This window comes from Gekko japonicus, unplaced genomic scaffold (genome assembly GCF_001447785.1).
Source record: "Gekko japonicus isolate JY-2015 unplaced genomic scaffold, Gekko_japonicus_V1.1 scaffold1468, whole genome shotgun sequence".
NCBI classification, from domain to species: Eukaryota; Metazoa; Chordata; class Lepidosauria; order Squamata; family Gekkonidae; genus Gekko; species Gekko japonicus.
Genome location: NW_015173175.1, coordinates 134,065 through 160,301, shown reverse-complemented (window position 1 = coordinate 160,301; position 26,237 = coordinate 134,065). Strand labels below are relative to the sequence as shown.

General features: G+C 49.7%; 1 protein-coding gene across 1 annotated transcript; it reads left to right on the top strand.

Annotated features, from left to right (window-relative positions):
- The first annotated feature begins 8,494 nt into the window (after positions 1 to 8,494).
- LOC107119931 (serotriflin-like) lies at positions 8,495 to 25,876 on the top strand. The gene is made up of 7 exons (XM_015422558.1): positions 8,495 to 8,557; positions 11,452 to 11,574; positions 12,700 to 12,790; positions 14,492 to 14,640; positions 17,865 to 17,959; positions 21,795 to 21,886; positions 25,749 to 25,876. The coding sequence occupies exons 1-7, from the start codon at positions 8,495 to 8,497 to the stop codon at positions 25,874 to 25,876; spliced, it is 741 nt and encodes a 246-aa protein (XP_015278044.1).
- The last annotated feature ends 361 nt before the right edge of the window (positions 25,877 to 26,237 follow it).

The window sequence follows — 26,237 nt, the reverse complement described above, 5'->3', positions numbered from 1 at the left end:
TCTGGCCCAGGGTTTACCAGATGACTCCCAGCCTTGGGGTGTAGCTTGTGGGGGATCGGGTCTGACTTGCTGGCATTTGGGACACCCTCGTACCCATTCTTCGATCTCTTTGTCCAGCCCCGGCCACCAGACATACCCTCTGGCCAACGCTTTGGTGTGTACCATACCGGGGTGACCCTCGTGCAGCGACTCTAACACTCTCGTCCTGAGTTTGTCAGGAACCACCACCCTGTTCCCCCATAATACACAGCCCTTAGAAATGGATAGTTCATTTTGACGGCTTTTGTAAGGGCCGAACTCCGGTTCAACGCTTCCAACCGGCCACCCCCTCCAAACCCAGTTTAATACTCGGGACAGCACGCTATCCTTGGCCGTGTGTGCTGCAATGTCCCTGGATGATACCGGGGGTCGAGGAAGCTCCTCAATTGCCAAGACCTCACAGGCGGGGGCAGGGTCTGCGCCAATGTCCGGCACCGGGCACCGGCTGAGGGCATCCGCATGCCCAATCGCTTTCCCAGGCCGGTGCTCTAAGTCAAAATCATAAGCCTGCAAAAATATCGCCCATCTAAGCATGCGTGGGGACATGATGTTTGGCAATTGCTTATCGGGCGCAAAAATCCCCAGTAGCGGCTTGTGGTCAGTGACCAGCAAAAATCGTCTGCCAAAAATAAAATCATGGAACTTTTTGACAGCCGCTACCAACGCCAGACCCTCCTTGTCTATCTGGGCATAGTTCCGCTCTGCCGCAGATAGTGATCTAGAATAAAAAGCGATAGGCGCTTCGCTCCCATCAGGCATCAGATGGCTTAAAACTGCGCCTACTCCAAAAGGTGAAGCGTCAGCAGCTAACACCAGGAGCTTGTGTTCATCATAATGCGTGAGTACGGCATTAGATGTCAGCAGCTCCTTGACTCCCACAAAAGCCTTTTCCTCGGCCTGCCCCCACTTCCATTTTGCCTCCTTGTGCAAAAGCGCGTGCAAAGGGGCCGCCACTGATGCCTTATGCGGTAAAAACGCATGATAAAAATTCAGGAGTCCTAAAAAGGATTGGAGCTCCTTCTTACTCACCGGCCTGGGGGCGTTTTGGATTGCAGATACCTTCTCATCCGTGGGGTGGACTCCCTCTGCGTCAATGCGAAACCCCAGGAAGTCCACACTTTCCACCCCGAGCGTGCATTTTGAGCGCTTAACTCTGAGACCGGCATTTTGAAAACGCCTGAGGACCTCTTTAACCCGGTCCAGTAGTTCCTGTTCAGACCCGCCCGCAATCAGCACGTCGTCAAAATAGGGCACTGTGCCAGGTACCCCCCTTAGTAGACGTTCCATGAGGCCCTGAAAAATCCCAGGTGCTACGTTGACCCCGAATTGCAGCCTGTTCACTTTAAAAGCCCCTTGGTGGGTTACAATTGTTTGGGCCTCGGCAGCCTCCGGGGTGACAGGCAACTGCTGGTATGCCTGGGCCAGGTCAAATTTGGCGAAAATCTTGCCACCCCCCAGGGAAGCCAAAATGTGGCTTATTACCGGGACCGGGTACGAATGTTGCTGCAGCGCCTTGTTAATCGTACATTTGTAATCGGCGCATAGTCGTATGGACCCATCTGATTTGACAGGGGTTACGATCGGGGTCTCCCATTTGCTGTATGGTACTGGCTCTAAAACCCCTTGCTCAACTAGTTTGTCAATCTCTTTTTCCACCTTATGTTTGAGAGACACAGGTACTTTCCGATACTTCAACCTAATAGGTTTGACTGACGGATCTAAGTCAAACGCAACCGGGGGGCCCTTGTACCTTCCCAACCCTTCGGCAAATACATCAGGGAACAGGTCGTACAGCATGCCCCATTTATTTTCAGACATCCTGTTAATCCCAGAAATACCGATGCCCAATGGCTCAAACCAATCTAACCCTAGCAGGTTAACCCGGTCTCCCTCTGCAATCAGGAATGACAGTTTAACACATTTCCCCTTATACTCAACAGTAACAGAGTCCCGTCCGGCCAAGGGAATTCGGTTGCCCTGGAAGTCGGACACTCTGGTTCCCGCAGGCTGGAGCCGCCGCCGGCTTCGGTTCGGGAACAACTGGCGCCAGGACGCGGCAGAAATCACCGTCACGGACGATCCTGAGTCCACCTCCATTGTACAGGGTCGGCCGTCGAGGAGTGGAGTCACGGTGATCTTGCCCTGGCTGCTGGTGCGATTTACGGCCGATGCGCTCGACAAGGTCGCCGTCAACTGGCAGCTTGCTTCCGATGCTGAGGAATGGGTCTTGCCTTGGGTGCTGACTGGAGTGCCCCTCTGCGCTGACCGGTTGTTAGTTGAGGGATCCTTCTTCGCTGATCTGCAGACTCTGGCCAGATGACCACGCCGTCCACAGGCTCTGCAGTCGACATCACGGGCCCAACAGGAGTCGCGCTGGTGCTTCCCGCCACAACCGGAGCAAGGCTTGACGTTGGTAGTCTTCGCTGGGGTCCGCTTGCCTCGAACCGCGTTGACGTCATCATCCGCGTCTTCGCCCTCGCTGTCTCGTTGAGCGTGTATACTGGGCTCTGCCACCCGCTGGCGGACCTCCTTCGTGGACTTCTCCGCTGCTTCCGCGGCCACGGCCTCTTCGTAGGCCACTGCCCAGGTCAGGGTGGTGCGGGCGAACAGCCTCTGTTGCAGCCTTTCATCTTTGAGACCGCAGACGAGACGGTCTCTGAGGGCTTCCTCCACGTTGTGGAAATTACATGGTCGTGCGGCTTTGCGAAGGGCCGCCACGAAATCCGCGATGGTCTCGCCTCCGGCCTGGCTCCGCTTGTAAAACGCGTGCCGGCAGGCGATCTCCGACGGTTGTGGAGAATAGTGAGCCTTAAGCTTCTCCGTGATGTCAGCGTAGGTGATAGTCTTAATATCAGTTGGGGCCACCAACGACCTGGCTATGTCGAAGGTCCCCTTCCCGCAGGAACTCAGGAGGCATGCTCGTTTCTTCACCTCATCGGTGATGTCGTTCCAGATGGAACTCGAACCTGGATAGGTAGGAGTCCCAGTCTTCTGAGGAGGGTTCGAAGCACTCGAACTTCTGGCTTCCAGCCATCGGGGGAGACTTGGGCACCGGAGCTGGTGGCGCCTCCGCCGGATCGGCTGCTGTGCTCTGCCCGCTTTCTTCCGAGTCCGAAGTGTGGATGTCCGCAGGGCTGCCTACCTGCTCTAACATCCCATCCTCGTCGCCAATTGTTAGATCGCGCTAACAAAGGACTCGTACAGTGATTCAGCAAGTGATTCAGCTTTATTGGAAGTAACGAACAAGCACCAACTCAGTAAGAAACCAGAACAGAAAACAGTGGGAGCTTATGCTCCTTTTAAACATAACCGGGCTAATGTAGCCACGCCTATTTACAAATAACAACCAATGAGATTGCTAGAATAAAGACCAATGGGAGTCTTTCCCTCCTAGGGAATGGTATCGTTCTGATTGGTCGCTGTTACGAAGCGACCAATAGGAAGTTCGCTCAGAGGAGCCCTGGTCTGGCTCGAAGCTTAACATGGGAGTCCTATGAGGTGCTTCATGTAATCATTTCAATACATTACAAGTGTAATTCCTGGAGAACTCCAAGACCAACAGGGAGGACGGCAACCCAAAGGCTAGAACTCTAGGCTGGAAGAAAACGACATATGCAAGCAATTGCGTTTCTGTTGTCGTGTTCTTTGGTATGGTTTAATTCATTCCACGGGAGTTTTGAAGAAGGAGGAGGAGGAGGAGGAGGAGGAGGAGGAGGAGAGTTGGATTTATACCCCAGTCTTCACTCTGAGTCTCAGAGTGGCTTACACTCACCTTCCTTTCCCCTCCCCACAACAGACAACCCTGTGAGGTAGGTGGGGCTGAGAGTGCTCTGAGAGGACTGCTCTTGAGAGAACAGCTCTGAGAGAACTGGGACTGACCCAAGGTCACCCAACTGGTTGCATGTGGAGAAGTGCGGAATCAAGCCCAGTTCTCCAGATTAGAGTCCGCCTAAGAGGAAGAAGAAGAAGAGTTGGATTTATACCCCCTCCTTCACTCGGAGTCTCAGAGCGGCTTACAATCTCCTTTCCCTTCCCCTCCCCACAACAGACACTCTGTGAGGTAGGTGGGCCTTAGGGAGCTCTGAGAGATCTGCTCTTGAGGGAACAGCTCTGAGAGAACTGTGACTGGCCCAAGGTCACCCAGCTGGCTGCATGTGAAGGAGTGGGGAATCAAACATGGCTCTCCAGATTAGAGTCCGCTGCTCTTAACCACTACTCCAACTCCACCCCCAGTAATTGAAAGATGTATAAAAGAGGCATAACAGAAGGATATCTCAATTGCATTCCTGCTCTCAGATCTACCAGTTTTTGCAGTGCTTCAGGCAAAGACAGCAGTACTGACTGAAGTACTTAAATGTATGTTTACATCACAGGAAAAGATCATTTCATCCTGCCACCTTTAACTTCTTTAAAAACTTTCACCTGTTTTCCAGCTTTAAATGGATAGATCCAAGGTTAAGTCTTTAAGGACTCTTCTCATGTCTGCACATTTCTTAAAAAGCAATTATACCGTTGGATTCAAAGGCACTCTTCCACAACAAATGGAATCTTCCACTTAGAGGAAGAATATCTTAGGCCTGACTGAGGTTGAACGGTACAAAGAAATTGTACTGATCAACTTGTCAACTGTATGCCAAGTATTTTTAAAGTATTAGTTTAATTGGAACAAGAGAAGAGAACATAGGAATTTAAGAAAGTAAGAGAAGCCATGTTGGATCAGGCCAATGGCCCTTCCAGTCCAACACTCTGTGTCACACAGTGGCCAAAACTCAGGTGCCATCAGGAGGTCCAGCAGTGGGGCCAGAACTCCACAAGCCCTCCCACTCTTGTCCCCCAAGCACCAAGAATACAGAGCGTCACTGCCCCCAGACAGAATGTTCCATATGTGCCTTGTGGCTAATAGCCACTGATGGACCTCTGCTCCATACGTTTATCCAATCCCCTCTTGAAGCCGTCCATGCTTGTAGCTGTCACCACCTCCTGTGGCAGTGAATTCCATGTATTAATTAATCTTTGGATGAAGAAATACTTTCTTTGGTCTGTTCTAAGCCTACTGCTCCTTAATTTCATTGAGTCATCGAATCCCTAACAGATTAAATGGATACACCGATCACCGGGGCTCTTTTTGTAGAAAAAGCCCAGCAGGAACTCATTAGCATAATAGGCCACACCCAACAGCAGGAACTCATTAGCATATTGGGCCACACCCCTGACAGCACAGCTCATTAGCACATTAGGCCGCACCCCCACGTCACCAGAAGTGTGGTTATCCAGCCACACCCACCTTTTTGCTTGTTATTCTGTTTACCTTGTTTGTTGACAAAACCCAGGGCCTTTTTTTGTTGCAGGAACTCCTTTGCATGTTAGGCCACACACCCCTAATGTAGCCAATCCTAATGAGTTTCTGCTGTTGGGTGTGGCCTATTATGCTAATGATTTCCTGCTGGGCGTGGCCAACTTGGGAGCCAGCCGGAACTCTGTTCCTGTGCGTTCCTGCCCCAAAATAGCCCTGCCGATCACCAAAACAAATTAACAGCAATGGTGAAAAGACGAAATCAACCTTGTTTAAACATTGGAGTGAATATTGCACATTTTAATAATGCTTGGTGAGTTTTTTTAATAAATAAATAAATAAATGTGAATGATTCATTGAAAGTTCTTTTTGTTGGCTTTTAACCGGATACAGTGGGGTCAGCCCACAGTTTACAAAACCGACTTACAAGAGAAGCAAAGCAGTAACAGCAGTTATGCCAATAAAGGTCGATCGATGGATTGATGGATGGATTGAACAGTAACAGCAACTATTAAAAGAGTAACGGGAATTCTAAAAGCCATTTGTGCCACATAAGAAGCAAGCTAGTCGTTCTTGTGCCTGTAGTTATAGCAGGTGGCCAGGAGGTAGGGGTTGCCGCTCCAGGTTGGGAAATTCCTGGAGATTCTGGGAACGGTCTTGGGGAGGGATCTCAATGGGGTATCGTGCCATAGAGTTTACCCTCCAAAGCAACCATTTCCACCAGTGGACTGATCACTGTAGTCTGCCAGGGCTCTTTTTGTAGAAAAAGCCCAGCCGGAGCTTATTAGCATTATAGGCCACACCCAACAGCAGGAGCTCATTAGCACATTAGGCCGCACCCCCGTGTTACCAGAAGTGTGGTTATCCAGCCACACCCACCTTTTGCTTGTTATTCTGTTGACCTTGTTTGTTGTCAAAACCCAGGGCCTTTTTTTGTAGCAGGAACTCCTTTGCATGTTAGGCCACACACGCCTACTGTAGCCAATCCTAATGAGTTTCTGCTGTTGGGTGAGGCCTATTGTGCTAATGAGTTCCTGCTGGGCATGGCCAACTCGGGAGCCAGCTGGAACTCCGTTCCTGTGCGTTCCTGCCCAAAAATAGCCCTGAGTCTGGCAATCAGTTGCAATCAGGCCCATAGCCACGCTGGAGCATCTGAGGGCAGCTCCCCACCACCGATGAGCCCCGCCCCACCCTAGAAGGATGTCAGACCCCCCCCAGGTCCCCCGCCCTCGGTGCACCTCATTCCGTAGTGGTGGGAAGACGGGGGAAGGAAAGGGAAGCCGCCCTGCCATTTCTGGTCAGTTTCACTCCCCACAGACCAGCTGTTAGGTTTAACAGCTGATGGGGGGGGGAGTGAAACTGACCAGAAGTGGCAGGGCAGCTTCCCTTTCCTGATCTGTGGATGTGGGCGGGGCTGGGGCTCTCTCTGGCTCCCCTTCGCTCCCCCTTCCCCACTAATCCAATTAAATCCCCTGCTCCCGCTCCCCTGCCCCAGCGCCCCAGTCCCTGCCCCACCAACCAAAAAGTTCTAGCTATGGGGCTGGTTGCAATTCCTGGAGATCTCCAAGACCCACCTGGAGAATGGCAATTCTCTGCCACCGGAGGTGGTGGCAGCAACAAGCATGGACGGCTTCAAGAGGGAATTGGATAAGCGTATGGAGCAGAGGTCCACGAGTGGCTATTAGCCACAAGGTATAGATAGGGCTGCGGTGGCTCAAGTGGTTAAGACGCTGAACTGCAGGCTGTGGAAGGTCGGTAGTTCAGCAGTTCGAGACCCGGGTGCCGCATGATGGAGTGAGCTCCCATCTCTAGTTCCAGCTCCTGCCAACCTAGCAGTTCGAAAGCAAGAAATTGCAAGTAGATAAATAGGTACCACTTCGGTGGGAAGGTAACAGCGTTCCATGCGCCTTGGTGTTTAGTCATGCCGACCACATGACCACGGAAACATATTCGGACAGTGCTGGCTCTTCGGCTTTGAAACGCACTGCAACCCTAGAGTCGGATTCGGCTGGCTTTCGAGCAAGGGAACCTTTATCTTTACCTTTATAGTTAGGAACTCTCCGTCTGGGGCATGTGATGCTCTGTATTCTTTGTGCTTGGGGGGGGGCAGCAGTGGGAGGGCTTCTAGTGTCCTGGCCCCACTGGTGGACCTCATGATGGCACCTGGTATTCTTGATCCCTGTGTGACACAGAGTGTTGGACTGGATGGGCCATTGGCCTGCTCCAACATTGGCTTCTCTTACGTTCTTATGTTTAGAGCAGAGGTCCATCAGTGGCTATTAGCCACAAGATATGGATAGGAACTCTCGGTCTGGGGCATGTGATGCTCTGTATTCTTGGTGCTTGGGGGGGGGGCAGCAGTGGGAGGGCTTCTAGTGTCCTGGCCAGTGTTCCCTCTAAGCTGAGTGAGTGTGAGCTAGCTCACAGTTTTTTAGCCTCCAGCTCATACAGTTTTGTCTTAGCTCAGGAAGGAGGGGCTCCAGAGCAACCTAATTGATGCAGTAGCCAAATCACTCGCTCACAACTTTAATGCCAGGAGCTCACAAAATAGATTTTTTGCTCACAAGACTGCATAGCTTAGAGGGAGCATTGGTCCTGGCCCCACTGGTGGACCGCCTGATGGCACCTGGTATTTTTGGCTAATGTGTGACGGAGGGTTGGACTAGATGGGCCGTTGGCCCGATCCAACATTGGCTTCTCTTATGTTCTGATGTTCTTATATTCTAACTATACCACTAGGAGACTTTTTGCCGCTGCTCACTGTTATAGGGTAAAGTCCTGCCCCTACCAACCAGTGATGTGATAATGAAATAGAATGGCAAGTTGGCTTTATGGGATATTTGTCATTCCTTGACTGCACTCAGCTGATCAGTCAATTGACAAGCTTCGTTCCAATTTCACAAGAGTTTGCGCGAGGCAGCTGCAGAACCGGAAGCCCGAGAAGCACAACTTACTGGGGCTGCGCGTGACTTCTTGGGTCAACTCTTGCTCGAGTATTTGCAGAACAACCCCAATGGCCAGTTCCTTTCTCCTGGAAATCCTCTGGATCCACTTCAATATTGATAGATGCTAAGAACTGATTGGCAGTGTACTAAGTGTGTACTAACAAGAGTGTTTTGTCCAAGGGAAATACATAATCTCTTTACTTTTCTCTCTCTAGAGATGTCTCTTCTCGTGACAGTTTTGGCTCTTGCCGTTGGACTCCATCAGTGTGTTGGAAATGAGGTATGAGCTTTGTGTATGAAAGAGGTGTTATGCAGCCCTGACCTTCAAGGGATCAGGATATTTCTCCTGTTCCTTCACTGCAGCGTTCTGATGATTTAAAGGACAATATAAAGAAGTAAAAATACGTCCACGTGTGTCACTGACCGTCTCTGCTGGAAGAAACATATCATGTTCTTGTTACCCTACCTTTACCTGGATTACCCAGGATAGCCGAATCCCATCAGATCTCGGAAGCTAAGCAAGGTTAGCCCGGGTTAGTACTAGAATGGGAGACCACCAAGGAAGTCCAGGGTTGCTACGCAGAGGCAGGCAATGAAAAACCACCTTCTATTCATCTCTGTCCTACCTTGGATGGCTTAGGTTAGCTGGATCTCATCAGCTCAGAAGCTAAGCAGGGTCAGTCCTGCTTAGTACTAGAATGGGAGACCACCAAGGAAGTCCAGGGTTGCTACGCAGAGGCAGGCAATGAAAAACCACCTTCTATTCATCTCTGTCCTACCTTGGATGGCTCAGGTTAGCCGGATCTCATCAGAACTTGGAAGCTAAGCATGGTCGGTCCTGGTTAGTACTTGGATGGGAGACCACCAAGGAATCCAAGAGTTGTTATGCGGAGGCATAATGGCAGACTACCTCTGAACATTTCTCTTGTCTTGAACACCCTACAGGGGTTACCATAAGTTGGCTGCGACTTGCCAGCACTCAGCTCCACCATTTATGACAAAACAATGTCAGGTTGGTGTAGTAGTTAGGAGCGTGGACTCTAATCTGGGAGAACCGGGTTTGATTCTCCACTCCTCCACATGCAGCTGCTGGTGTGACCTTGGGACAGTCACAAGCTCTCTCAGAGCTGTTATCTCAAACACAGTTCTCTCAGAGCTCTCTCAGCCCCGCCTACCTCACAGGGTGTCTGTTGTGGGGAAGGGAAGGAGATTGTGAGCCACTCTGAGACTCCTTCGGGTAGTGAAGGGCAGGGTATAAATCCGATCTCTTCTTACTTCTTTCTCCAGAAAGATGTAATCACACAAATGGCCGCAATGCACTGCTCTGTCACCTGATATTTCCCCAATATTAAAACATCCTTCAGTCTAACAGCTTCTGGAAAGGGAGGGGAGAGGGGAGTTATTTATCACTAGGGATGGGCACAAACTGCATTTGTGTGGTTTGGTTCCTGGTTTGTGGTTGAAGCACGAACCGAACCACAAACCTACACAAACTGATATGCTGGTTCACAAACGGGGTTCCAAGTGGTGGGGAGCAAAACTGGAGGGTTAAATGACTCTCCTCCATTGAAGCAATAGGTAGCCTATCAGGAGGGTTCAAATGGCTGGGAGTCATTTAAAACTACTCAGCCGTTAGGTTTAAATGGATCCCAGCCATTTGAACCCTGTGGTTTTGCTTCCCGCTGCTTCGAAGCGGCAAGGGGCAAAAACAGAGGGTTAAATATGGGGTGAATCACCTCCCAGGGGGCATTTCACCCCTTCCTTTCTGCTGGCTGCAGAAAGCCTGCCAGGGGGCACTATGCCTCTCCTGTCTGGTGGCCGCAGCTTTCTCTGGCTAGGAGGGGGTGAAGTGCCCCATGAGAGGCATTTTGCTCCCAGATTTCTGCTGGCTCGGAGCCTTGTGACTGGACTGCAGTGGACTACCAGCCAGTCTATGATATAAAAACTGAAGTCACCGTTTCAGTGCAACATCACTTTCTAAACATATGGAGCAGTGGCTCTTAGTCGCGAGGTATTGATGGAACACTCTGTCTGGGGCAGTGATGCTCTGTGTTCTTGGTGCTTGGGGGGGGCAACAGTGGGAGGGCTTCTGGAGTTCTGGCCCTGCCGGTGGACCTTCTGATGGCACCTGGGTTTTGGCCACTGTGTGACACAGAGTGTTGGACTTGAGGGGCCATTGGCCTGATCCAACATGGCTTCTCTTATGTTCTTATAGATAGGAACTCTCGGTCTGGGGAAAGGGATGCTCTGTCTTCTTGGTGCCTGGGAGGGGCAACAGTGGGAGGGCTTCTAGTATCCTGGCCCCACTGGTGGACCTCCTGATGGCACCTGGTATTTTTGGCCACTGTGTGACAAGAGTGTTGGACTGGATGGGCCATTGGCCTGATCCAGCATTGGCTTCTCTTAGGTTCTTATGTTCACTGTGCCCCAAAGGGCAAGCCAGAGTGTGTGCCATCTTCCCTAAAGGGCTAGCTTTAGATTTAGGCTCTAACACGGCATAGGAATCTTTCATTTTTATAAGAGGATCTATTGTTTAGCTGTGCCCTTCTTCCCTTCACATTTGTCTTTCTAGATACTCTTCAACTGGACGGTATAGATCCAAGTAAAATCCTTAGAGTTCAAGGGTTTTGTTTGGGTTGAAATAACTTGAGGTGGATTAAAGCGAATGCAATGTTTGGAACCTATATATTGGGTTGGAACCTGTGGTTTGTTCCACGCTGATCTGAGTTTTACACCAATTTCCCCTCCATGACAGACCCCCTACAGACTTTCTTTGCAGTTTTTGAGGGTCTCTTACTCCCCAGGAGCAACATTTGTTTGAATGCAGGAAAATGCAGTGGGGATGGAGAAGTGGGGATGTTGCACTCGGGGTATGTAAGAAGAACTTCTTCTTCTTCTTCTTCTTCTTCTTCTTCTTCTTCTTCTTCTTCTTCTTCTTCTTCTCCTTCTTCTCCTTCTCCTTCTTCTCCTTCTTCTCCTTCTTCTCCTTCTTCTCCTTCTTCTTTCTTCTTTCTTCTTTCTTCTTCTTCTTCTTCTTCTTCTCCTTCTTCTTCTCCTCCTCCTCCTCCTCCTCCTCCTCCTCCTCCTTCTCCTCCTTCTTCCTTCTTCTTTCTCCTCCTCCTCCTCCTCCTAACACATGGGAGATAAAAATCGTGCATGTTGCTTTCTTGACAGAAACATGATGCAGCTTTTAATTTGCTGTCAACTGATTTGCCAGAGAGGCAGAAGGAAATTGTTGACAAGCACAATGACCTACGCAGAAAAGTGGAGCCAAAGGCTTCCAACATGCTGAAGATGGTAAGAACCCATGCAAGGTTCGAGTTTCAAGGGCTTCAGGCCTCAGCCTACTCCCTGGCTTTGATTTGAAAAGCAGAAACCTTGAGGGCCCTCCCAGTTCCAAAGAACATCCCATTCCTAGGAGAGTAGCCATGTTGGTTTGCAGTAGAAGAGCTAGATTCAAGTTCAGTAGCACCTTAGAGACCAACAAGTTTTGGAGGGTATAAGTTTTCGAGAGTCAACACTCGAAGTGTCTGATGAAGGGAGCGTTGACCCTTGAAAGCTTATAAACCCCCCCCCCCCAAATCCTGTTAGTTAAGGTGCTCCTGGCAGAGCTCATTTCGTAGAAAAAGAGGTGCAGGAGCTCATTAGCATAACTCATTAGCACAACTTATTTGCATATGCCACACCCCCTGACATCACCGGAAGTGTGTCAGAAGGCAACACCCACTGCTCAGGCTCCACTGGACTGTTTTGGATTGCTAGTTATTGGGGGGGGGGAATGTGCAGATCTGTCCTCGCAGAGGAGGGAGAGCTTGTACCTGAATAAAACTTGGTCTTAAAGGTGCCACTGGACTGTTTTGGACCGGGGGGGAGCTCTGCAGCTTACCTGGCTGCTTCTTGCTCTGACTGAGAGCTTCTGGGAGTAGGGGTTGGGTGGGGCTTGTTGCATGTGCCCGCCCCCTGGGCTCTTTACTGCCGGATCTCCGCTCCTGTGCGCTCCTGCAGGAAATGACCCCTGGCTCCTGGACTCGAATCTAGGGCAATCAACTTCTCCAGCTTAAGTGACTCTTCCTCCAACGTATGTGGCTCTCTCTCCAACGGAAGTGCCTCTTTCTCCAAGGGGACAGTCACCAAAATTGGAGGAAGGCTCCATAGACTTCAAACAGGAGCCAAAAGGAAAGTTGGTGTATAAATATTTTAATAACTGAACAAATGAATGAATAAACTTTGTTCAGTGGAGTGGTAGGAGAGGAGACAGATCCACCCCAATATACTCTTCTTCATCAATGCTTAAAACCAGTCATGATACTGAGCCCAGCTATGCAGGGAAGGGCAGGCTATAGATCAAACAGAATAAACAACAAATTAATAAATAAAGGAAAGAGCTTCATATATTTCCCCCCCCCCCTTGGTCCTTTGAAGGAATGGAACGGGACGGCTGCAAAGAATGCCAAAAGCTGGGCTGACGAGTGCGATTATAACCACAGTCCTCCAAGCAGAAGAACGATTGAAAGTAGGTTCACCACCATCTTTTAGGGAAAAGGACATTTTACATAACTCAGGGCTTTCCGACAACTGGGCAGAATTCCCCGGTTACAGAAAAAGGCATGCGTGTCAAATGGATTTTGTACGTGGCTCTGAGAGCTACCACAGCCCGCCTCCCTAGATGGACATTTCCCATGCTTGCTCCTCCACTGCAGTGGGTGGGGGATCCCCACTGCAAGTGCGCACTTGCCTGCCACTGCTCAGCTGGCTGGGGGTAGGGAAACCATGGAAGGTGGGGCGTTGGCATCGTTTGGTGTAGTGGTTAAGAGAGCCAGTTCGGTGTAGTGGTTCGGAGTGCGGACTCTAATCTGGGAGAACCGGGTTTGAGTCCCCCCTCCTCAGCTGCTGGTGTGGCCTTGGGTCAGTCATACATTCTTTTAGAGCTGTTCTCTCAAGGGCAGTTCTTGAGAGAGCTCTCTCGGCCCCACCTACCTCACAGGGTGTCTGTTGTGGGGAGGGGAAGGGAAAGGAGACTGCAAACTGCTCTGAGACACCTCTGGGTAGAGAAGGGCGGGGTATAGATCCAATCTCTTCTTCTTCTTCTTCATTGTCCCAAAGTGCTGGCATCATTCCACATGTACACCCATTGCGATCAGGGCCCTGCAGGATCTCCTTCTATTCCACAGGGCCTATAAGATGGAGCGGTTCCGCCAGGCCTTTGGCCGAGGCAGCGGGCGTCCAATGTACGGCCTCCCTGAGGTTCTTGTCACCCATTTAGCTGTTTCAGCCCTGGACCCCTACCCAGTGGAATGAGCTCCCGTATAAGTTCAGAGTAGGGCTGCCAAGTGGGGGCGGGTGGCGGGTAACCCCCCGCTTTGGAGGCCCGATTTCTGCCACCGCGGAATCGGGCCCCGGGGGGAACCCTGCCCCCCGAAGCGCAGCATGGGTGCATCACAGGAAGTGACACAACCACGTAGAGAACGTTGGGGGCGTGGCCCCAATCGTTGGAGGGAAAACTCTATGGTTTTCCCTCCAACGATTGGGGCCACGCCCCCAACGTGCTCTATGTCGTGCGTCACTTCCTGTGACGTTCTGGCGGCGCGCGCATATCGCAGCTGCTCCCGGACCGAAGGAACGCTCCCCCGCCGGTGAGTAAAAACAACTTGGCAACCCTAGTTCAGAGCCCTGAGGTAACTTTTAGCGTTCCGCAGGGCCTACAAGATGGAGCTCTTCCACCAGGCTTTTAGCTGAGGTAGTGGGTGTCCTCCCTCTATATACTGAGCCACCCCTTCAGTGGATCAAATCAGTGTAACATCTGGAACCCCAATCTATGATAGACCTCATCTGTTGAGGCTTTGATTAGATATATATCGAAATCATCACTGTATTTTATCTGAAGTATTGTAACTGTTTTTAACTGTTTGTAGATCATATTTGACGGAACCCGCCCTGTGAGGAGAGCGGGATACAAATCTAATAAAAATAAATAAATAAATAAGCCGCTTTGAGTGGGGTATAAAAACCTACTTCTCCTTCAGCCTGGCTGCTTTTTTCCCAGGCCCTTAAAGGCTCTCAGACATATGCTTCTTAGAGACACAAATCTAAAGAGATTTTAAAAATCTGATCACACATTCCGCCATCTCTCACCCCTGACCCTGAAAATGTGGATGGTCTCCTGTACTTTTTTTTTTTTTTAAAGTTCCTACTATTCTTTCTTTCGAACTTTCAGATGGTCTAGTATGTGGTGAAAATCTCTTTTATTCAAGCGTTCCTAAATCATGGTCGGAAGCGATCCAGGCCTGGTTTGATGAGAAGGCCGACTACATATATGGGACAGGACCAAAGACAGAGAACGCAGTAATTGGACATTATACTCAGGTATGAATACAGGGCTACCCTACAATAGACGCCCTTTTCTTACAGAATTTCCAGCTCAGCTACAGGAGACGCAATGATTTTTGAAATCAAAAATGGTCTTTAAAAAGCTTGCCAGAATAGCTATTCATTTAAAAAAGGGTTTTCCAAAAATATTGAGTAATTCTCTTTTTGTGTTTAGGCTCCCATTCTTTATTTTTTATTTAAAACATTTCAGAGAATCATAGAGCTGGAAGGGACCTCCATGGTCATCTACTCCAGCCCCCTGCACAATGCAGGAAATTCACAAATACCTCCCCACCACCACCGGTGGCCCCTGCTCCATGCCCAGAAGATGACAAAAACCCTCCAGGATCCCTGGCCAAAGTGGCCTGGATAAAAATTGCTTCCTGACCCCAAAGTAGCAATCGGCATTTCCCTGGGCGTGTAAGAAAGAGCCACGAGAACTAAGCACTGGCAACCCTTCCTGCCCTCCCTCTCATGATCTGCCTAAGTTCACAGAATCAGCACTGCTGTCAGATGGCCATCTAGCCTCTGTTTGAAAACCTCCAAAGAAGGAGAGCCCACCACCTCCTGGGGAAGCCTGTTCCACCGAGCAACCGCTCTGTCAGGAAGTTCTTCCTAGTGTTTAGCTGGAAACTCTTCTGATTTAATCTCAACCCGTTGGTTCTGGTCCGACCTTCTGGGGCAACAGAAAACAACTCCGCCCCATCCTCTATATGACAGTCCTTCAGGTGTTGAAGATGGTTATCGTATGACAACTAGCAGGGTCCTATACCCCCTAACCAGGGCTTCTTTTGTAAAAAAAGCCCAGTAGGAACTCATTAGCATAATAGGCCACACCCAACAGCAGAAACTCATTAGCATATTAGATCACACCCCTGACAGCACAGCTCAATAGCATATTAGGCCACACCCCCATGTTACCAGAAGTGTGGTCATCCAGCCACACCCACCTTTTGCTCCTTATTCTGTTTACCGTTTGTTGTCAAAACCCAGGGCCTTTTTTTTGTAGCAGGAACCCCTTTGCATGTTAGGCCACACACCCCTAATGTAGCCGATCCTAATGGGTTCCTGCTGTTGGGTGTGGCCAACTCGGGAGCCAGCCGAAACTCTGTTCCTGTGCGTTCCTGCCCAAAAATAGCCCTGCCCCTAACTAGATTATCAACCAAGGTAACCAGTGCAGTCTCTGTTCCAAACCCCAGCCTGAAGCCAGATTGAAATGGGTCTAGAAAACCAGACTCTTCCAAGACCCCCTGGAGCTGAGAAGGAACTGCAGACTCAAGCACTTGCCTAAGAATAAGAACATAAGATAAGCCAATGTTGGATCAGGCCAATGGCCCATCCAGTCCAACACTCTTCCACACAGTGGCCAAAAATACCAGGTGCCCTCAGGAGGTCCACCAGTGGGGACAGGACACTAGAAGCCCTTCCACTGTTGCCCCCCCCCCCCAAGCACCAAGAATACAGAGTGCCCCAGACAGAGAGTCCCTATCTATACCTTGTGGCTCATAGCCACTGATGGACCTCTGCTCCATATTGTTTATCCAATTCCCTCTTGAAGCCGTCCATGCTTGTAGCTGCCACCACCTCCTGTGGCAGTGAATTCCATGTGTTAGTCACTCTTTGGGTGAAGACTGGAAGACTGGAGACTGGCTGGAAGTTCTCCAATATAGTAGGTCTTAGGGAGGGTTTTTTTTCCCCTTTCAAACCAGGTCTAATCACTGCCTCCTTGAGCACAGGTGCCATGACCTCCACCCTCAAGGAGGCATCCTCTGACCCGCTCAGCCAACCCTCCTCTGGCAGCTTTCATTAGACAGGAAGGGCAAAGGTCAAGAACACAGGTGGTAGATCTCACCTCTCCAAGGGTCTTTCCCACAACCTCAGGCTCCCCAAGTGGAGAGGTATCGATATAAATTGGACAACCAGGTACCAAAGGAACATCATCTGGACATGTGTCCATGCCAGATTTGTAACCCAGAGTGGATCTGGGCTTTATTCATTTATTGTTCTAATTATGCCCCCACTTACAAGGCTGAGTGCAGAAGGTTATCCTGTTTCATCCTCTCAAGAACTCTGGGAAGTTGGCTGATGTGTCCATGGCTACTTGGGGAACCTCATGGCTAAGAACTTGAACAGGACAAGTTTCTGGACAACTGGATGCCCAGAGTTTTCAGTTTTTTCAAAGAGCTGTTGGTGCCCCAGTTAGATGAGGACTCTGGCACTGAGGGGTGTATAAGGGGAGTTAAACCTTCCTTCCTGCTCTGCCTCCCCAGAAGAAAATGGCACCCCTTGAGCTCCATTAAGCCCCAAGACATGCTTGGACAGGAATTCTGCAGCTGTAGTATATTTATTCCCCAAAACATCTTCACCACTAGAGGGAGACAGACCAATCTCCCTGGGGATGGCGTTCCAAAGTTTTGGTGCCACGACCGAGAAGACCCTGCCATCTAATTTCAGATGGCAGCAGTGTTCCCTCTAAGCTGAGTTACTGTGAGCTAGCTCACCATTATTCAGCCTCCAGCTTACACATTTTTGTTTTAGCTTTGTTTTAGCTCAGGAATAATGGCTCCAGAGCAAACTAATTGATGTAGTAGCCAAATTGCTCGCTCACAACTTTAACGCCAGTAGCTCACAAAGTAGAACTTTTGCTCACGAGACTCAGCAGCTTAGAGGGAACATTGGATGGAGGGGGCAACCGAAATAGGGACTCCAAAGATGGCCAGAGTGTACAGGTAGGTTCGTATGGGAGAAGTTGGAGATGACATCTTTCCCCACACAAATCCTTCTGGCCATGGAAATAGGCAACAGATTGAACTGCAGTTATGATAATGTCTCCCTGTGCTCGGAGAAGGCAAAATACAGATATGCAAAATCCAAGGCAGCATTTGCTTTCTTTGTTTCTCTCTCTCTCTTTCTCTCCTCTCTTTCTTTCCACCTATTTCATTCTTTCTTTCCACCTCTCCCTTTTTCTCTTCCTCTTAGACAAATAAATGTCATTATCCATTTCTGTTTTGACCCCTTTGGTTTTTTAATTTTGGCAGTCACATTTAGTGTTAATAAAAAGCAAATTTGCATATATACATATTTTTAATAAAAATGTGTGGGTGATATTTGTTCATGTCTCGCAGCTCTCAAACACTTGATGTTTATTGTCTGTGGCTCTTACGTTGAGCAAGTTTGGTCACCCTTGCCCTAGTCTAATCGATTTATCCTTTTCCTCACAGCTGACTTGGTACAAATCCTTCCTGATCGCTTGTGCTGTGGCTCACTGTCAGCATGACTTATACAATTATTTCTACGTCTGCCACTACTGCCCTGCGTACGTATAACAACCAAGATTATATGTTCCCCCCCATTTCCTCATCAATGCCTTTCTAAGATCCTCTTGCGTGAATCCTGCTATAGTAGAATGGCCGTCCCGAGAAACACGGTACGGTGAGAACTATCGAAAAAGATAACACACATTCATTTTTCCTGTTTTTTTAGATTAACCCAGGGCTCCTCTTGCAACAGGAACTCCTTTGCATATTAGGCGACACACCCCTCAATGTAGCCAATCTTCCAAGAGCTTACACTAGCCCCTGTAAGAAGAGCTCTGTAAGCTCTTGGAGGATTGGCTACATGAGGGGTGTGTCGCCTAATAGGCAGAGGAGTTCCTGCTACAAAAAGGGCCCTGGTAACATAATGCCTTTCTTGCCCTGTTGGGGCTCCGAAGGTGGTACACCATACAGAGAAAATAGAAGCCTGATAATGAAGCCAACTGTAGGATAAAAACAACAGTGGCCTGGATCTAATGTGAGAGCCAGTTTGGCGTAGTGGTTAAGAGCGGCAGACTCTAACCTGGAGAACTGGGGTCGATTCCCCACTCTTCCACACGAAAGGCAGCTGCGTGACCTTGGGTCAGTCACAGTTCTCTCAGAGCTGTTCTCTTACGAGCTGTTCTGTCAGAGTTCTCTCAGCCCCGCCTACCTCACAGGGTGTCTGTTGTGGGGTGGGAAAGGGAAAGGAGTTCGTAAGCCTCTCTGAGACTCCGAGGGAAGGGTGGAATATAAATCCAATCTCCTCCTCCTCCTCCGCAAGAGAAGTTAGATCAGATTGCCTTTATGGCTGTTGACATTTATGGTTCTACTAGGGGCAAGGCCCGTTGCAGGAAGAGGCAATGAGCCCTAGTGAGAGTCCTCGTAAGGGCCCGCTGCCTCCCTGGCCCTGGTGGCACCAGGTGAGGGAAGCGTGGCACAGACGCCTCCCCTCGTCCCTGAGCGCAGCCTGAGCCAGATGCAGCCCCCCCCAGCAGGGCCCACCGCCTCTGTGGGCTAGGCGGCGGGGGGTGAGGGAAGTGCGGCGCGGCCACCTCCCCCCATCCCCGAGGCCAGCCGGGACATGCCGCCAGGTTAGCGAGGGCGGCGGAGGGAAGGCTGGCGGAGGCCGAACGCCATCCCCGAAGAAGTGCCCGCAGCGTCCCCCGGCCGAGGTGGCCCCGGGAAGCACGGTGCGGCCTTCCCCCCGGTCCCTGAGGTGAAGCAGGGTGTGCCGCCAGGGCGGCGATGCTGGGGGTGGCACTGGGAACCTCGGCAGAGGCCCCCCTGCAGAAGTGCCCACTGCATCTCTGGGCACAGGGAAGCACGGCACGGCCATCCTCTTCTCTCCCCGCCAACTGGGTGCCGCTGCCGCCGCGTGGACCCGCGTCCCCAGTTCTGGAGAGGCCGGCCAGCCTCATCCCTCCCCCCCACCCACCCCAGCCAATGGGATGCCAGGAGTCCTGAGCAGCAGTTGGTGGCCCAATGGCTGAGGGATCGCATTTATTCTCGCCACCCCATAGGCTAGGGGCCACCCCAAAAGGCATTTATATAATAGGGAGAGATGCCACCTTTCCCCCTATCATGGAAAGCAATGCATGGCTGTGTTGGTTTGAGGAGCTTTCCCCTCCAAGCACTTGAGAGATCCAGACTTGCTTAGATGACGGGCAAAACTACACAATATGTTCAGCACATGTCAGTAGGGTTGCCAAGTATTACCTCGATTCGTAGCGGGGGAATCCCGGGTTGGTCCTGGAGCGCGTGCGCGTGCGCACAGTGTGCACACACCACATCCACGTCACACGGAAGTGACGCGATCACGCAGGGCACGCTGGGGGCAGGGCCATGACCATCTGAGGGAAAACCATAGAGTTTTCCCTCAGATGGTCATGGCCCCGCCCCCAGCGTGCCCCGCGTGATCGCGTCACTTTCTGGTGATGTGCACGTCGGGGTGGAGCTCCCCCCGGGGCCCAATCTGGTTGCAGCGGTGAACGGGCCTCTGGGGCGGGGGTCTTCCCGCCCCCTGGGGGGACTTAGCAAGCCTACATGTCAGGTCACGGGTGTCCGGTCGGGACTCTCAATCAGATGTACCTTGGGGGTATCAAGTAGTAATTTACATGTCCAAACAAGTCTCTGGAAGACTCATATAGGCTGTGGTCACACGGGCAAGGTAATTCCACTTTGTTCCCGCTTTAATTTAATGAGGAATATTTTCCTTCGGGTTGGGCTGATCAGATGCAGGTTAGGTGCAGCCGGCCCCTCTCTTCCGCCACCTGCTTACCTGAAAATCCTTCCCCCCTCTCCACTGCCTGACCGCTCGCCTGCCAGCCCACTCGGGCGGCCCAGGAGACAGCTTGAGACTCAGCGGCCCTTCCTGAATCTCTCCCAGCAGGGGGAAAGCCCGGCGAAGACCAACGGCCCCGAGATCCCAGCAGGGTCCACTCCACAGAAGCCCTCCCCCCGCTGAAGCCGTTGCCAAACCCAGGGGTGCACAAAACTGCTGCCGCTGCCTCGCGCTCCCTGCGCCACCACCGCCTCCTCTTCCACCTTCTCTCTCTTCCGAAGCCTGCAGCAGCAGCAGAAGCAGCCGCCGCTGTTGTCACCCAGAGCGCCTTGCAGAGGACTTTGCTCATCCACCCGGCCCATGCGCCTGAATGTTTAAATGGTGAATTGCCCATGCGCTCAAAGGCAGAAGCCTGAAAAAAAACCCAAAACTCATTGTGGGGAAAAACGGTCAGACAGCCCTAATCGCAACCATTGCAATAGATGGCTGTCCAGATAGGCGAGATCGTGCGTTCAAAGTGCGAGTACAAGAAAAACACTTGATTTCCCAAGGGGCAGGAAAAACCGTGAACTGGCTTTGCCACGGGAGGCAAATCGGCCTATCTAGTCAGCAAATTTAAATGCGGTAGGGAACAGTGGCGAAACCCGATCAAACAGACCGTGTGACCGCAGCCTTAGACACGTAAACTGATAACTGTGGGGAACACCAGGTGTAATCCAGCCCTACTTTAGCAGAGCAAAAAGTTCTTTAGAATAGGTAATTGAATTTGTAAAGCCCTGGAGATTGGAGATTGGATTAAAAAATTACTTTTTATGGTAGAAATGGACAAGATGACAAGAAAACTCAACAATATGGAAGCAGAAGACTTTTTAGCAGATTGGATTGGAAAGATTTAAAAAGACTATTTAGGGAAGAATTGGGATGTAAGAGACAACTTATTTTGCTTTAATAATTATTGAGTGTTGAAGTTTAACACTATGGAATAAGAAATCGAGAAATTTATATACGAAGAGATTAGTTACCTATTGAACTTATAATGATAAAGGGAAGGAAGAAGGAATTTAAGAATTTCGCAGGAGGTTGTAGCACTGGGGGAAGCCAGGCGGGGGGGGGGGAAGGGAGGAGGGTAGGATAAAAATGTATTATAAATGTTGATTCTGAGTGATGATATCCTAAATAAAAATAGTTTTTTAAAAAAAGAATAGGTAATTGAATTTGAAAGTGTATCAGCCCTGACCTGGATAGACCAGGCTACCCTGATCACGTCAGCCTCTCAGAAGCTAAGCAGGGTCGGTCCCGGTTTGTATTTGGGTGGGAGACCACCGAGGAAGTCCAGGGTCACGACGCAGAGGCAGGCGACGGCAAACCCACCTTGGAGCATCTCTTGCCTTGAAAACCTTACAAGGTCAATGCAAGTCAGCGGCAACTTGGTGGCACTTTCCACCACCGACTGAACCCAGAGCATCAGTCTCTAAGTTTTTTTTAAAAAAATCCAGTCCTTTGCGTGACATTTGGCAGGACCTTTGAAGCGGGAATGAAGCATGATAACCGGGGATGCCTTTTTCACGTTTCAGGGGAAACGTCCTGGGAGAAAATTTTTATAAGCCTTACAAAGAAGGAGAACCGTGTGGCGCCTGTCCCGATGCCTGCAATGAAGGACTCTGCAGTAAGTATGGAGCAGACGGCGCTTCTTTATGGGCGCTCATCGGGGCTCTTTTTGTAGAAAGAGCCCAGCAGGAACTCATTAGCATAACAGGCCACACCCAACAGCAGAAACTCATTAGCATATTAGGCCACACCCCTGACAGCACAGCTCATTAGCACAGTAGGCCACACCCACACGTTAGCAGAAGTGTGGTCATCCAGCCACACCCACCTTTTGCTTCTTATTCTGTTTACCTTGCTTGTTGTCAAAACCCAGGGCCTTCTTTTGTAGCAGGAACTCCTTTGCATGTTAGGCCACACACCCCTAATGTAGCCAATCCTAATGAGTTTCTGCTGTTGGGTGTGGCCTGTTATGCTAATGCGTTCCTGCTGGGTGTGGCCAACTTGGGAGCCAGCCGGAACTCCGTTCCTGTGCGTTCCTGCCCAAAAATAGCCCTGGGCCACTCATCCCATAGGCCGTATTCAAGTCGTTCTGGTTAAATGGCCCGATCTTGGATGACAAATGGTCAGAAGGCGCAATCAGATGTGTTATTCGGAAATGCACCGCAGAGACACCTGGCTATACGGTAGGGATGCCAGCCTCTAGGTGGGACTTGGGGATCCCCCGATATTACCGCTCATCTCCAGACTACAGAGATCAGTTCCCCTGGAGAGAATGGCCACTTTGGAGGGTGGGCGCTTTGGTACTGTACCCCACTGTGGTTCCTGTCCTCCCAGGCTCCACCCCCAAATCTCCTGGAGTTTCCCAAACTGGATCTGGCAACTCTACTACATAGAAAGGGATGGCTATAAAGTGGTCCCAGTTCCTTACCCATGAAATGTGAACGGCAGTTTTCAAGCACATGCTTGGTTGTCGCGGGGATGGAACAGATGAGTAAAGGTAAAGGTTTCCTTTGCTTGAAAGCCGGTCGAATCCGACTCTAGGGATGCAGTACTCATCTCCGAAGAGCCAGCGCTGTCCAAAGACTTCTCCGTGGTCATAATGTGGCCTTTACCTATCAGCTAGATTGCATTACTGGCTTCTTGCTCCTTACACTGTCAAGGACATGTAATTGTGAACTGATCTCTCGAGAAATGATTGCAAGATTAGCTGGATTCATGGGCAGACAGGGAAGGTGCACAAGAGACACAAATAGTAAGTCTCAATTCCAAAATCACAAACTTTGGTCCCCCTCCCCCCTTTAAGTATGTGCCTTTTAAAATTGGAGGTGGTGGCAGATGAATGGGGTGGGGTGGGCAGCTGCTGTGAAATATTACTGCAGTTGTGCAAACAGCAGAGTAATCATGCAAACAGACACATTCATCTGGACACATCTAAACTGCTTGCTGAACAATTGGTTCCCTGTTTACCACTGGTGAGCTGGACATGAACTGAATTGGTGGCGGTTTCGCAAAGATGCCTCGACCCAGCCCGACGAACTAATGGGCCAGTATGCATGGCTGCTGCGTCACCCCTCCTACATTCACCCACAAAGCACAAATATGCCAAGAGAGAAACTGCTAGCAAGACGTGCAGCATATTTCTAACATCCCGTACTGAACTCTGTGGTTAGTTACCGACAACCATTTTACTTTACAGCAAATCCTGATGCATACAGAAGAACTTCTTAGTGAATGAGATCACTTTAAGGTAGTCTGGATATCTACAGGGGCTTGTAGTAGCTTTTGCTCCACCTCTTTTGGCAGCAACTTATAAGGCAAGAATGAGATCACTAAACGTTGATGATGCAGAGGTTTCCCCCCCACACACACCTGTTTCATCTCTTTTGCACCTCTCTTTCTGTGTCTATCACCAGTTTGCTCACACAGCGCAACAAAACCTGGAAACATTCACAGAGCACTGAGGTTTGTTTTTTTTGCTAGTTGGTCATCATTGTTGAGATGGAAGAGGGTGTGATGGGTGAATTTGTTTCTCAGGGAAGGGGCCAAGCCTCTCCAAGGCAAGCTACTAGCCTCTCTCGCTCCACCCCATGCCAACTTTCTATATATTCAGTGGCACAGAGTCACCTTGAAGCCTTTGAAAAGGAAAGGAAGAACAAAAACGACTACTCCAGAGGCCTATCCCCTAGTTCAGTGGTGGCAAACCTATGGCACGGGGGCCAGAGGTGGCACTCAGAGCCCTCTCTGTGGGCAGGCGTGCCATCACCCCAGCCAGGCCCAGACCATCATTAAAGTGTTGAATTCTCTGCCAAATAATTTTAAGTAAATGAAAGCATTTGGGATGGCTTTCCTTACTTTGTTTGGATCATCTTAGGTTAATGTTATGAGTTGTTTTTTCTAAAGTAAAACCTCAGTATTCAGGTTAAATGGCCGTGTTGGCACTTTGCCATAAATAAGTGGGTTTTGGGTCGCAGTTTGGGCACTCGGTCTCTAAAAGGTTCGCCATCACCCTAGTTTGTGCAGGTAGGCCGAGTTCTCGTCTCGTGTTGACCGACACCCCCAAAGCCCGGAGATTTCATTCTGTTTCTCCCATTTGGTATGCTACCTTGGGATGTCCCTCATCACCTCTCTAGAACATGCTCAGGTGGAGGGCTTCCTTTTGGTTTCCAAGAACTGCCTTGCTGGATTAGGTCCAAGGCCCGTATTGTCCAGAATCCTGTGTCATATAACGTCCAGTCTAGGCTTCTCACACACAGGGCATGATGGGAATATCTCTCGCTGGTTGCTGCTCCCAGGTCTACAGAGGTATGATTGTGTGAGGCCGCTTTCCACTCACAGAGTGCCCGCCACCCTCTAAAACCTCTCACATAGATTTCAGGTTGCATGGAGGTCAGGCCATGACTCTTTCCACCCTTCTCATCTCTTTCAAAATCTCTAGAGAGCCATGATCATTTCACTTCTCAGGTCCCCTCTGTCTCACAGAGACGTCAGCGGACAAGGTAACCCAGCCCCCCCCCCCAATAATAGGGCATCACTCAAACACTTCACATTGTTATTGGAGCTGAGGATTCACTGTTTAATTCCCATGCTGCTACCACTTATTCATATCCTATAACATCTATCTATCCATCATCTATCTATCTATCTATCTATCTATCTATCTATCTATCTATCTATCTATCTATCTATCTATCTATCTTCATCTTCATCATCTATCTTATCTATCTATCTATCTTCATCATCATCATCATCATCATCATCATCACCATCATCATCATCATTATCAATTATCGTATGGCATTGTGTGTAGTATAGCCAGGAGATCCTAAATTTGTCTGGCAGTCAGAAGTTCTAGCTCTTTAGTGTTATGCACCACTAGGTGGAGAGCTACATTTGTTTTTTAGGCAAGAGACATTTCATGGCCCCAGTATTCCTTGAAGGTTGCCCTTCCAATTCATAGCCATGGCTGACACTGCTAAGCTTCCAAGATCTGATGAGATCAGGCTAGCCTGGGCTATCCAGGTCAGGGCATATAAACTGATAGTAACTTGTATGTGTCTATTTCCTTGAGACACAAAGCCCACAGGGTTAAATAAACAAGGAGTTACCTTTTGTTTATGGTTTGAACTTAAGAAAGTCAGGTAGAGGTTACAACGGTTCATATCCAACTGAACTTTTGAACTGTTTCCCTGTTCCTGCAACTGGGATCCTTTGTTACAAATTGACTCTTTTCAGCCAGCTCTAAGCACCTCTTTTCCACAGTTTCACTCAGCCAGACACACTCTTTTCCCTCTCAACTCCCTCACTGCCAACTCCCAACTGCTCTTTTCCAACTGCTGTTTTCCAACTCCCTCCAAAACATTCCGTCAACTCTCAGTGGTCACTCTTAGGGAGACGCAGAACCTACCCGGCATGTCACAGATTAAATTCAGGCCAGTCGAGAATAGCTTTTGCTAATCACCTGCTAATCCCTTTCCTTTCAGCCAATCCTTGCAAACAGGAAGATGAATTCTCCAATTGTGTACAGTTAAAGGAAATCCATACATGTGAGCACCCGTTCATTAAGGAAAACTGTCCTGGATGCTGTCAATGCACTACAGAAATACAATAATTTCCTTTCAAAAAAAGTTTCTTGACTTCAGTAGAAGAGGAAGAGCCCAGCTTTTTTAAAAAAGGACAAAAATACAATTTGCATATTTATCAAATAAATGTAATGCTAGCTGCAAATTAAAAATTGAGACTAAGCATTCTAAGCTGTTATCTTTTCTCTCCTTTCTTCGTAGCTACTAACAATGGGTGTTTATTACTAGGGATGGGCATAAGCCGAACCATGATGCAAAATTCATGATAAATTTTGCCCTGTTCGAGATTCACGAACCAAAGTTTGTGAGGGGTCTACTGTCACAGACTTCCACGACCTTTTAAAGCAGTTTATGGTGGTTTATGGATAGAGCAGAAAGCAGGGGTTTAAA

Coding starts and splice junctions, on each gene's coding strand:
- LOC107119931 (XM_015422558.1), top strand. CDS start 8,495: ATGTCTCTTCTCGTGACAGTTTTGGCTCTTGCCGTTGGACTCCATCAG. Junction 8,558..11,451: donor ATCAGTGTGTTGGAAATGAG/GTATGAGCTTTG, acceptor CTTTCTTGACAG/AAACATGATGCAGCTTTTAA. Junction 21,887..25,748: donor CTGCAATGAAGGACTCTGCA/GTAAGTATGGAG, acceptor CTTTCCTTTCAG/CCAATCCTTGCAAACAGGAA.